The sequence below is a fragment of the Desmodus rotundus genome, chromosome 2 (assembly GCF_022682495.2).
Source record: "Desmodus rotundus isolate HL8 chromosome 2, HLdesRot8A.1, whole genome shotgun sequence".
Classification (NCBI taxonomy): Eukaryota; Metazoa; Chordata; class Mammalia; order Chiroptera; family Phyllostomidae; genus Desmodus; species Desmodus rotundus.
The window spans coordinates 133753783-133767563 of NC_071388.1; the positions used below are offsets into that span (position 1 = coordinate 133753783).

Sequence of the window (13781 nt, forward strand, 5' to 3'; positions counted from 1 at the left end):
CTGTGAATCAATGAGCTGACCAAGCGCCATGTGACAAAGCTATAGGAGGACCAGCTTTAAGGAGGGAAAATAAAAAATACATATGAAAAGTCAGAGTAAAACAAAGATTGGGTAAGATTGTTTCAGGTCCAGTAATTTTTTTTTTTAATTGGGGCTTCTGTGCCATTATATCTATGTATAATCTCTACTCTTACTGGCTGAATATTTTTTCTTTAAATTCATTCATATTTATTTACTTCAGTAAAATTACTCTTACCTTAAATAATAATATCCAAGGAATTAATTTGTTTCCCTAGACATGCATATCTATCTATCTGCCTATCTCTATATATCTAGATGTTCATATATATTTTTACCTACGTATTCCAGCTAATTTTTGGATATTAATTGATTTCGGAGTGAGACTAAATTTATTTAAGTAAACATATTTTAATAATCACATAATATATCATAATAATATTAATGGGTATATTAAGAAAAAATATATTTATGCACATATTTAAGTAAAATGTAAGTGTGCATATATATTTCTAATAGAGATTTCAAATATACAGCTATTTAAATAAAATTTTTATTTTAAAAACATGTAGAACCTCCTAAAGTAACTAGATTATGATATTTTAGGAAACCGTTTGTGGAGTGACTGGATAAAGACTTTCAAATTTTTTTCTAAACCTGAAATTCTAGGAACCTGTCAACATTTATAGCAGTTCCTCATTCTGCCCACTGGGTGGCAGTGTCAAGGTCCTCTGTTTTTAAACAACTACCACTAGATTTTGATAATCTACTCATTTCATTCCATTCCAATTTAAAAAGAGCAGGTACTCAGTTTGACCACTAGATGGAACTTGTGCTGTTCAAATTTTTTTAGCTTTTTTTAAAAGTTAAAATAGAACCAGGGACAAGATTTTTTTCAGTGATTTTGGGGGAAAATACGCTTAGCAATTACATAATGATATTTGAATTGTTTTTATGATATACATTTAGAAAAAATGTTAATCATTTTAAAACAAAATCAGGTGTTGCTTACTTTGCCAGTTCATATCAGGGAGAAGGAGTTACACTATTTCAAACAGACACAAGGACATACTTAGGAAAAATCTAGTAAAGTTATTTCCTCTTATTTTTCCCCCTTATTTTTCTTATCTTTGTAAATACTCATCCATATCAAGACATTTTCTTTTAGACATTCCAATGGGTATTTTCTCTGCAGTGGGCAGACTCTTCCAGGATTCAGCCCTTCTGCAATGGGAAGAGTCAGATTCTTATTTCCTCTACCACTAGTTTCCTACCAGAGTCGGTTATAGTCACCTAGACGAGGTTTATATTATCAGCTGAAATCGGAAGACTGATTTCTCTGAATGTTGTATTAACTTTAATGTTAATATTAACTTAATATTAATGTTAACTTTAATATTAACTTAAGTTAATATTAACTCAAACCTAGCAGAAGGACCTAAGAGCCACCAGAAGAGGGATGTAAACTTCCCTGGAGCTTCTTATCACCTAAGTATCTCTCCCTCTTTTTTAAAGATTTTATTTATTTATTTTTAAAGAGAGGGGAAGGGAAGGAGAAAGACAGGGAGAGAAACATCAATGTGTGGTTGCTTCTCACATGCCCCCCTGCAGGGGACCTGGCCTGCAACCCAGGCATGTGCCCTGACTGGGAATCAAACTGGTGACCCTATAGTTCTTAGGCTGACACTCAATCCACTGAGCCACACCAGCCAGGGCTCACCTAAGTATTTCTTTGAAGCCTCATAGAAATACCTTACTGAAGTCATTCACTGTTGAGGCTATGTTCTAACCAAAAATATATTTAGGTAATCAAACCTTATGTTGAAGAAAGTTGTTTTTTTCTTATTTTTCCTGCACATCATAAATTGCAAAATTCTGAAGTTACAAATTCATACATCCCATTGCTTCCCATTCTCTTCCTAGTGGTAAACTATTCTGCTTTCTAGATGGTTTTGAGTTGCCATGTGAGTACGCATGAGTAAAATACCTGTGTGGATACTTACTTTGTTTAAAAGTTATTACATATAAAACATAGATAATTGAAGCTTGAGTAAATGAAAAAAATAAATATGTGAATAAAACTACTTTCTTTGTTGTCCCTCATTCCCTTTCAAAATATATTGTACACTCTCAAATGTCAACTGCAGGAGAGATTCTATGCATAAGAATCAGTGTGCATGACCGTGATCTCAGATCTACAGTATGATTTTTTAAATACATTTATTGATTATGCTATTACAGTTGTCCCATTTCCCCCCCCTTCACTCCACTCCATCCTTCCCACCCCTTCCCTCCCACATTCCCCCCCTATAGTTCATGTCCATGGGTCATGCATATGAGTTCTTTGGCTTCTACATTTCCTATACTATTCTTACCCTCCCCCTGTCTAGTTTCTACCTAGAATTTACGCCACTTATTCTCTGTACCTTTCCCCCCTCTCTCCCCCTACCACTCCCCTGTTTAGAATGGAAGGGCAGATAAAGTGCTTCTCAGATAAGGTCAAGTTAAAGGAGTTTATCATCACCAAGCCCTTATTATATGAAATGTTAAAGGGATTTATCTAAGAAAAAGAAGATAAAAAATATGAACAGTAAAAATGACAGCAAACTCACAGTTATTAACAACCACACCTAAAACAAAAACAAAAGCAAACAACTAGAACAGGAACAGAACCACAGAAATGGAGATTACAGTATGATTTTTAAACAGAGATTAAAATAGCTTTGTTTACAATTATAAACATTTGATTAATACTTTTAAAATAGCACCTTACAATCAGTATCAAACTGTTTTTTTCTTTATATTGTTACCTCTGAATCATTTATGCAATACCTTTAAAAGTATTGTAGGTCAAGGAAAAGAGCACGAGAGTTGGAGCCAGTTGGCAAATACTCCTCCCTCATAGGGGCACTAAGTGTGGCTCACACAAAGGACAACTGCTTGTTCATTGTTTTGCCTCAGATTTTAAAGTGAAGATGTTTAGACCACAGCACTTCAGAGGTCTCCTCAATCCTCCAATTAATAACTTGAAATTAAATGATATCTATATTGTATTTTGAAAGACCATATTTGTATGTAGAAGTATACTTGTATAAACAACTTTTAGATCCTTCCAGGACATAAATTTAAAGTTAAATAAATAGCTTTAAAATAAAAATTACACTATTCAAATAAAATACATGGGAAATCAGAAGAAATTTCCTATGTTTTGCCATAGAAAGTTATTAGGGAGCCATATTTAAGAATTTAAGAGAAAAAATATGATAATTGAAATCATCATGCTATGCTTATTTTTTCCTATTTAAATTTATCTAACTTTTCTAACTTTGCATTCATTTTACTCAAGAAATAAAGAAGGGAGAGAGAGAGAGAAAAGACCCCAGTAGTGGAAACTCTGTCCAGAGTTTTGTTATAAACTGAGTATTTTCAAGCTATTTTTTTATTTAAAAAACATATTTTTTCTCAGTACTGAAAGAAATAACAAGAACTAAAGAACAAAAGAGGATCTTTATTTCCTCTTCTATTACCTGTTAACTCCTCTTATTAGCCCACTTTGATAGTTTTATGTGAGGTTTCAGAAGAGACTTTTATACTCCATGAGAAGACTTTTAGAGCACCTAAGAATGCAGCTACCCGTGTGGTTGTAAAGGGGAAAATAGTTTTAGATTTAAGTTTTTTAATTGTTAACAAAGAACAGCAGCATGTGAAAACTGAGATGTTTGTTATAAAAGATGGTTTCCATTTATCAAGATAAATTTTCAAGAGGAAAACTTCCTATAAAAAAGTATTAATTTAAATAATATTCCCCAAAGTCTTGCTAACCTATGAATACAAATGAAATATTAAAAGTACTACTTCACACAGTGCCCCTGTCTGCATCTTCTGTGGCCCACATCAGAACCAGAAAATTTTGCAGAGCTATTTATTAAAATTTCTTCAAATAATTATCAATCTCCCAAGTAAAGCTTCAAACGTATCCTCTAAGGTTTTGAATTCCCAACCTGGTAGTCAACACACTGGTGGGCCGCATCTTGCCTGATGTTGTCCCCGGGCTCGCTTGTTCTAAAACTTGGAGGATTTCCTTGAGTCCCCATTGTGCCAGATGTGTTACATTTTGTTTTAAATAAGAAAATAAAGAGATGACTCCTACCAAACTCCATGTAACTGGGGTTACTGGAATCATAAAGATGTACATGTGGGGAGTTCTGGCCAAGAAGGAGGCCTAGGTAATAATGCTTCATTTCCTTACATAGCCAAAAGAAGGATAACAACCAATTTAAAGACAAAAAACAAGCAAAACTGCCCAAAAATCAAACTGCCTGGAACTCCAACAACCAAGGAGATAAACATTCATCCAGACTGGTTGGAGGGGTGGAGACAGGCAGACAGGTGGAGAGGATGCCCGGCAAGGCAGCAGACTGTGCAGGCGAGGCAGGGGCTGGTGGGTTGTGTGCTCCCACATTCACGTGTAGGTAAGCCAGGAGGAATACTGGGGAGCAAGACAGATCATGAAAATCGGGGTGTCAGTGCAGGAAAATAAAGACTCAAAAACCTCTGGCTGTAAAAATATGTAGGGGGTAAGGCTGTGGGAGAAACTCCCAGTCTCACAGGAGAGTATGTTGGAGAGGTCCAAGGGGTCCTAGAACATACGCAAACCCACCCACCCAAGAATCAGCACCTGAAAGGGTACAATCCGCTTGTGGGAAGCAAGGGAAGTGATGGAAAGTGGGTTGAGAGCTGAGCAAGTGGCATTGTTCCCTCTCTGACCCTTCCCCTACAGAGAGCACCACAACAGTAAAGAGGGTTGCCCTTCCCTGGCGAATAACTAAGGCTCTGCCCCTTACAATGTCACAGGTCCAAGACAAAGAAATAAGGCCTAAATGAAAGAACAGATCAAAATCCCAGATAAAGAGCTAAGAGATGAAGAGATAAACAATCTAACACAGAGTTCAAAATACTGGTAATCAAGATGCTCACAGAAATGATTGAGCTTGGTCAAAAAATGAAGGAAGAAATGAAAGCTACACAAAGTGAAATAAAGGAAAATATACAGGGAACCAACAGTGAAGGGAAGGAAACTGGGACTCAAATCCATGATGTGGACCAGAGGAAGAAAGAAACATTCAATCAGAAAAGAATGAAGAAACAAGAATTCAAAAAAATGAAGAGAGACTTAGGAACCTCTGGGACAACTTTAAGCACTCCAACATCCTAATCATAGGGGTGTGAGAAGAAGAAGAGGAAGACCAAGAAATTGAAAACTTATTTGAACAAATAATGAAGGAAAACTTCCCCAATCTGGCAAAGGAAACAGACTTCCAGGAAGTCCAGGAAGCTCAGAGAGGCCCAAAGATTTTGGATCCAAGAAGAAACACACCAAGGTACATCATAATTAAGTTACCCAAGATTAAAGGTAAGGAGAGAATCTTAAAAGCAGCAAGAGAAAAGGAGACAGTTACCTACAAAGGAGTTCCCATAAGACTGTCAGCTGATTTCTCTAAAGAAACCTTACATGTAAGAAGGGGCTGGAAAGAAGTGTTCCAAGTCATGAAAGGCAAGGACCTACATCCAATATTACTCTCGCCAGCAAAGCTATTATTTAGAATGGAAGGGAAGATAAAGTACTTCCCAGATAATGTCAAGTTAAAGGAGTTCATCATCACTAAGCCCTTATTATATGAAATGTTAAAGGGACTTACTTAAGAAAAAGAAGATAATAAAAAATATGAACAATAAAATGATAACAAACTCACAACTATCAACAACAGAACTTGAAAAACAAAAACAAACTAAGCCAACAACAAGAACAGGAGCAGAATCACAGAAATGGGATCACAAGGAGGGTTATCAGCAGGGAGTGGGAGGGAAGAAATGGGTGTAAAGGTACAGGGAATAGAAGCACAAATAGTAGGTACAAAATAGACAGGGGGAAGGTAAAAATAATATAGGAAATGAATGAGCCAAAGAACTTACATGTACGACCCATGGACATGAACAAAGGAGAGGAGAAGGATGCTGGAGGATGGAGGAGTGCCGGGTGGAGGTAAATAAAAGGGAGAAAAAAAATGGGACAACTGTAATAGTGTAATCAATAAAATATACTTTAAAAATCATAAAAAATGAAGTACAAGAGGGCACCTCCCCCAAAAAAGGCAGAATTATCTTCTGGAGGGCAGGCCCCTTGCAGTACAGGCTTCCTCTACTAGGTGAGTGTTCCAGGAGCCCATGTGTATCAGTGTAGCAGCTGGCACTGTGAGAGGCTACATTCAGCTTCAGTGACTTTTTTGAAGACTCTTTCAACACCTTTGTCTATTTCATGATGGGTGATTTAGGAGCGCACCTGCACACAGAGAGCTGAGTCTTCAGCAGTTTTTGACCAAAACAGCATGACCCCCGTGCCCCACCCTCCCTATTCATCTAATCTCACCCCGAGCTCCTTTTTTTTGTTTGTTTCCCTGGATGAAAAAAAGTCCTCAAAGGGGAACATTTTGCCCACGTGAAAGAGGTGAAACAAAAAAAAATGGCAGAAGCACTAAAAGGCAACAAAATTGAAGAGTACAGAAATTGTTTTGAGCAGTGGAAAAAATGTCTTGATAGGATTATTGCATCAAATGGAGAGTACTTTGAAGGTGACTGAAGTTTAAACATGTAAGAATAAATACAGCAATTTTAGTAATCAAGTCCATTTTGGGCATCCCCCTCATATACTGTAATAAAAGTTATGCAAACATGGTCTCAAAATCTGTGCTCACCCTTCTTTATACTTTCTTTCCTTTTTTACATTTTCACAGACTAATTTTTACCACAGATCTTAGGCACTTCAACAGACTGTGTTTTTTCTTTCGTGGTTAAGAAGAGAACTTTTACCTTTTCACTTGAAAGACAAACTTTACAACCCTTTGGCATTTCTGAGTTGCCAGAATCATTACTCTAGCACTTTGGGGTCACCATGAAGTGAAACAAAGACTTGCTTGACTAGAAGCCCCGAGATACCGTGGCCACTGGTCTGATACGTCGGTCTGAGCACATGTCTGAGATGGAGGCTAAGGAGCAGGACACACAGCATGGACGCACTGGGCAAGAGACACTCACATTCGGGGCCAGAGGAGAGGAAGTGCGGCAGGTTTTCATCGTGGTGCTTAGAATGGTGCACAATTTAAAACTTGTGGATGGTCTATTTGTGGAATTTTTATGTTGTATTTTTGGACCTTTGATGGCAGGAAAAAAACCATGAATATGGAGGTATTACTGTGTCCTTCTCACTGGGATCTCAGATGCCTGCTGAAACAGACATCAGCTTCAATTGTAGCCGATATTTCTCCAGGCTGCAGACATAGTCTGTGAGGTCTGGTTGGCAGGAGAGACAGAAGCCATTCTGTCCTCTCTTTGGGAGACAAGCGGTTCAGGCCAGAGACATGGTAAAGCAGGTAGTTAGAAGTGGTCTTATTTTAGATATATATTAAAGATAGAGCTACCAGGTTTTGCAGATGGACTTGTGTGAATTGCTTGGAAAATAAAGGAGTCAAGGATGACACCACAGTGATGGACCTGAGCAACTGGTGGGGAGGCAATTGCCCAAATCTGACGTGGTGAGAACTGTAGGAGTAAGTGACTTTGGGAGGAATATCAGGAATCCAGTTTTGAATATGTGTATATTGAAATGCCTATTGTATATGACTCCAACTAGAACATCAAGTTAACAGCGGGATATGCGATTCTGGATGAGAAAGTCCAGATTGGTATAAATTGTTTTGTTTTTTAAATCATTGTTTGTAGGAAAAAGAAAAGGTTGGGGGAAAAAATGCAACTCCCTTCCTCTCCTTCAGGCAAATCTATAGCCTCCCTGCAATAAAAGTGAAGAAAATGCATGCCTAGATTGTTTGAGTTTTACTAGAATGCCTGCCCACACATATGTGCATATATGAGTGTACAGAGATAAGTGTTTTCATGGACTTTATGCAGTCTAGCTATCACCGAATGACCCTGTGTCTGCTCTGTGGCGTGACATGATAGACTAAAGGGACGGTAAGTGGCATGCCAGTGCATCGCACTCTGTCTGAAGTTCATTCGGCTCTTATGTGTAGGATGTATTTTTAAACTCTACTTGACCTGAAGGAATAAGCTAGAAAAGCATGTCTGTTCTGACCTCTAATGTTCCAACACCAGTTATTGTGTGCCCTTGTCACTCATCTTAATATAAGACACCTCAGGCAGGAAATTGCAGTGCTTTCAGACCAGCACTGGAGTTCGACAGTGAAAAAGAATGATGAAAGAAGAAAAATAGGAAAAAAAAAGGGGGGCGGAGAAAAAGACAGCCTGCTGCTTCAGAACTAATAAATGTGTTATCTAACATTTTTGCTTTCTTGTCTGATAACACTTAGCTTTATTAGTTAACTGCTTGTTTTCTTAATGTTAAACTGGAGGAGATTTAGGAATTGGTAAAGCAGTTCTAAATAATATTTGTACCACCAGCTCCCACATCCGTGTGCCCACGTAGCTCTTACCTTATCATTTTGTGGACCAAACAAACTTCCCATCACAATAGGAAAAGAGTCTTCTTCATTATGATCGTAACAAATGGTTTTGGAGAAAGTGTTTGAATTTTATGACGTTTAAATTTATTTATTAAGGGACGCTTATACTAATTATACTAAGCTAATTTAAAGTAACTCTGAAGGAACATTATGTCAGATTTATTTTTAGTAGCAAAGGACTTAAAGGAGCACATGTTTTTACAAAAGATCATTTAAAATGGGATGATTTTTGGAGATATGAAAAGTGGTCATTTCTTTGTTTTATGCATGATTTGCAGTTAAGTTTTACTTCTTTGTAAATCAAAGGATTAACATTGTTTACCTGACTGTTCCTTATTCTACAGATCTTTAAGAAAGCAACTATGAAAGCATTGAGAAGAAAATCTATTTTGCTTACTGGTTATCTGGAATACATGATCAAGCATTACTATGGCAAAGATAAAGCAGAAACCAAGAAACCAACTGTGAACATAATTACGCCATCCAGTATCGAGGATCGTGGCTGCCAGCTAACATTGTCATTTTCTATTCCAATAACATACGTGTTTCAGGAACTAGAAAAAAGAGGAGTGGTCGTAAGTATCTCTCTGGCTTGTTATACTAGGTTTTGTCTATGCATTGCGTATCAGGGATAAAATCCGGATTATTTGGTTTACTTATTTTGCCTGTTATTTCACATCTATCAGTCAGTTAGTAAGGATAAATTAAGTGCCGACTAAGCATTCAGCACTTGCTAATTGAAAGGCACAGAGATCTGTCATCTGGATAAAAGAGAAGAAACCACAGATTTTACACGTAGAGAACAGTTTTATGTAATTTATTCACTTTTATTACAGCTTGAGCAGCAAATATTGTTTCATCATAATTAGGATATGTTTTAAGCAGTTTTTACTAGTAAAAGCCCGAATATATATTTATGGAGTAAACAGAATTAAAGAACAATTCAGTATGGTGGAAGGAAAAAGAAGTCAGTCCTATTTTGTTGTTTGATTAAACTAACTTATTTTCCACATTGTCACTTGTCATAAAATATACATGGACATATCTCAGGAGTGGTAACATTGTATAAAATAGTTTCTTTAACCATTGGACCTAAGAGGCCTCCTTAGTCTTTTGAAAGAAGGTAGTAAGTGTTAATAGAATAATTTCAGGGAAAAAATGGTGATACCAAATCTACTTCCAATAATAACGTAATGTAGGAGTGGTTCCACTCATGTGGTCCCCCAAAACTTTAGAAGAGGTCACCACAGATTCTGGAGGCACAAATCAGAATATCAGCATTCCAAATTAGTCCCTACTGTGTACCAGCTATGTGTTGGGAAAGTTAGTTAACATCTGTTTTTTTGGCTACAAATCTGAGGTTTGTCCAGAAAGTATCCAGCTACCCAGATGAAAAACAGAGACACTTACTGAAGACACAAGATACAAGAAACACTGTACATAGGACAATGACACCTCAGTCCCCTCCAAAGTAGACACCTTGGGACCTCACACAGTTCTCCCAATCACCATCAGCTGCCCCATAGTATTGTCCTGAATCGCATTGATGGTCTGAAATCTCTTCCTTTTCACAAGACATGACGCATAAGTCGGCACATTGTTGTGGTGAAGCTGCCGATCACCCGTTGCCCAGAGCTTCGGCCTTCTGAATCATCCAAATAGTTTCCAGGGAGGGATGTTCAAGCTTAACACAAAATTTGATGAGGATTCCTTATTTTTCCCCCACAGTGTGACTGTGCTCGCTCAATCACATTGAATGTAACTGCCACACAGTGCACAAGCGCACTCAATAGCGTCTACCGCCCCCACTGACTAGTACAGTGAAGTTGTCATTGTTCACACATGCGCATTCCAGTCCACTCTCCTTGGCTGCCAGGTTACATCAATGTCCTGCAAACTGTTCTTGTTATATTAGCAATGGTTGGGATGTTTCTAAGCAGACCTTGTATACTTTCTTCAAGAAGTTGTTATGGGCATTAAATGGGCTGACACACATAAACCATTTACTATGCTATCTAGCCTGTAGTGGATATTTCTTAAGAGAGTTGTAATGAGCTTCAGGCTTGGCCAACTTCTCTGGGCCCATTTCATAATATTTCAGCATTCTCAGTATAAAACAATTAATTTTAGACTGTAATAAATAATAATATGTATTTGAGCAAAAGGAGATACAGCCTGGGAACACAGGTCCAGGTATTAACCTAAATTGTGTCCTCCATTTTCCTGACAAAGAGGAGGCTGCCTTTTGTAATGAAAGTTTCCACTTAGGTTTCCAATTATGTCCATTTTATGTAAATAAAGTATTCAAATTGTGCAGTTCTGATTGGTCAGTGCAGATTAAAATAAGGATAGGAATTGTGCTGTTCTGATTGGATTGTCCAGGTCTCATTCTGTTGGTAGAAAGATAAAACCAGGGTTCACCCCCAGTTGTTGACTCAGACAGCATAAACAAGCTGTGGGGAGCCAAGACTTCAATCTGAAGTGTTTCTCTGTGCACCAAGTACTTTGTGTGAGGAGCCCCAGTCCGCTAATGATCACCAGACTCTTAGTCAAAAATTCAGGTCCTTTGTTTATCCTGGGCAGTCCATCTCAGCAGATAAATCTTTTTCAGGGTTCATATCAAATGAATTTTTTTCTCAGGGCCCATGCCAGGAATACAGTCAGCTCCTTACCTGCAAGCTTAAGAATTAGAGAATTCAATGCAAGGACAATTGTCTAAAACTTTCCAGGACAGTGTTCAGTACTCATTCATTTAAATGTGTTCAAGATTCCAGGCTCCCCAGAGTCTCCCCACAGTATCCCCACAGACAAATCATATATGTGCTCTATTAAATGCTTAAAGAACACAACTGCTGCCCCCTGGCTGATATAGCTCAGTGGATTGAGTGCAGGCCTGCAAACCAAAGGGCAGCAGGTTCAATTCCCAGTCAGCACACGTGCCTGGGTTGCAGGCCAGGTCCCCAGTGGGGGCCACATAAGAGGCAACCACACATTAATATTTCTTTCCTTCTCTTTCTCCTTCCCTTTCCCTCTCTCTAAAAATAAATAAATACATATCTTTAAAAAAAGAAAATGATTGCTGAGTGGATTTCAGAAAGTACTTTTGCATAGGCATGTAATAACCCATTAATATTTTGGTTATAATTAAAAGGAGGGTTTCAAATAACATAAAAACACTATATTTTAAATAAAGTGAAATCAACATGACTGTTTCATACGTTTATCTTTAATTCAAATATTCATTATTAAAATGAATATTTTTACGACTTTATATTCATTTTGAGAATGAATGTTGTGACTTTATTTTCCCCCCACAGTGTGACAAGCGGGAACCAAATGGCATCCGAGTGGCCCCAGTTCCTCTCTACAATTCTTTCCATGAAGTTTATAAATTTATCAGTCTGCTCAATGCTGCACTTGATGCTGCAGCAAAAAGAAAATAGCATTTGTTTAGAACAAATTAAGCAAATGATATTGAAAGCTTCTGTGATTATTTCATTATTTTTATACATTTTAATTATTAGAAGTATTAAAAAACTTCCTACATATAACTAGCAATAAATTGTATACTTTACAAAGAATCTGGCACAACTTTTATGAGTCAATGTCCCTGAGGAATCTATGGCTAATTTCGTGGTGTTTTGTGGATGAAGGCCCCCAGTGGTCCAAATATCATGTACACAATCTTGTCTAGCTGGCACATTTCATGGTCAGTGAAACATTTTCACTGATTTAATTTATAACTTGACTATTTCATAATATATATGGATTTTGTGTCAATTTTATAAATATTACTTTTCTTTTAATTTCCCAAAGACTCTCTTATAAGAACCACAGTTGAACAATCTGATGTATGTATGATTTTGCAATATTCTATCTACCTCTAATTTAAGGAACAGAAAATACGCTTTCTAAGGCAGTGGCCTTCAAATGCTTTTGGCCACAATCCACACTAAAAAATATGTCTAATAACAGAAATCAGTATTTGTGTGTGTGTATGCCTTATTTTATTTAATTTAGTATACACTTTTTAACAATATTCTAACATCTGTGAAAAAAAAGCCTTTCAATTTTCAATCAAGTGTTTCTTACAATTGCCGTTGGCCATTCTTTCCCATTACCATCCATGACATTAACATGATTCCCATAATGAATACATATCATCTGAGTTCCAGTTAAAAATGATATATATAACAAAAACAAGTTTCATCAATTATTCACCTGTGTTCGGATATTTATTATTCTATTTTATATTATTGTTATAATTGTTGATTGAAACACAGTAAATTGATTTTTTCACCCTCTCTTGAGTCCTGAATCATTTTTCAAGGATGTCTCTTTATATAATATTATCATATTTTCTTTTTTTAATGGGAACGTCCCCTGATAAAAGACATTTGATGTTACTCTGTCGCTAAAACAGTGAAATAAGTCACCCCATGAGACTTGGATTGAGGATTAGAATTAGGAAATGACTGCTTCCCCACTCAACCTCTATCCCGAATCGGTGGACCTTTCTTATCTACTATGAAAACTTCAGTTGCTCTCAGCCCTGCTGGCTTTCCATCGCTTTTAGCTGTCGATGCCATTACCGCTACTGATGGTTGACAAAATGTTCAATATTGGTATATATTCCCACCAGAAAAGAGTGACTATGACATGAATATTTACCTATTGAAACAAATTGGAATGAAATCACTTAGACAACGACTTTGGATGTTAGAGTTAAGTAAAAAGAAGCAAACCACCACCAACACCAGCGACCACTGACATTTGTCCAGAATGTACCATGTATTACGCTGCTCTATTTATGTTATCTTACTCAATGGAGTAGTTGCATAATTCCTTTAGTAGAACTTCCCACTCCAACTGTTGGCAACATTTATCTTTACATATGGAGAAGTTCTCAAAACCTTAAACCTCAACCATGTATGACCCCATGTAGAAGAAATCGTTTTTGAACCTCAGCAGGGTAAACAAAACAGATATGGTTTCAGCACTAGTGGAATATGTAGCTAAGTGGGAGAAACATAGAGTAAACACATAACCATCCAGGTAAGTGTATAATGAAAAACTGTAACCACTGTAAAAGACAAACATGATACTATAAAAATATCTCAATGGTATTAATTAGGCAATTGAATAGGGAAAGTGTATGAAGGTACTTGTAAGCTTAAGTCCTAAAATATTTCATACTAATCAACTTAAAATCATATCCACTTGTATATA

General features: G+C 37.0%; 1 protein-coding gene across 2 annotated transcripts in view; it reads left to right on the forward strand.

Moving 5' to 3' along the window:
• The window catches only part of KYNU (kynureninase), a 100502-nt gene extending 87536 nt beyond the window's left edge, over nucleotides 1-12966 (forward strand). The window contains exons 11-12 of one of the 2 annotated variants that reach the window (XM_045203178.3): nucleotides 8897-9127; nucleotides 11870-12966. In XM_045203178.3, the coding sequence (XP_045059113.2) occupies nucleotides 8897-9127; nucleotides 11870-11995 (357 nt within the window). In that variant the 3' untranslated portion in view covers nucleotides 11996-12966. The remainder of the gene's footprint in view (nucleotides 1-8896; nucleotides 9128-11869) is intronic. The other variant, XM_024569713.4, reaches the window with a different exon arrangement.
• Nucleotides 12967-13781: the final 815 nt, after the last annotated feature.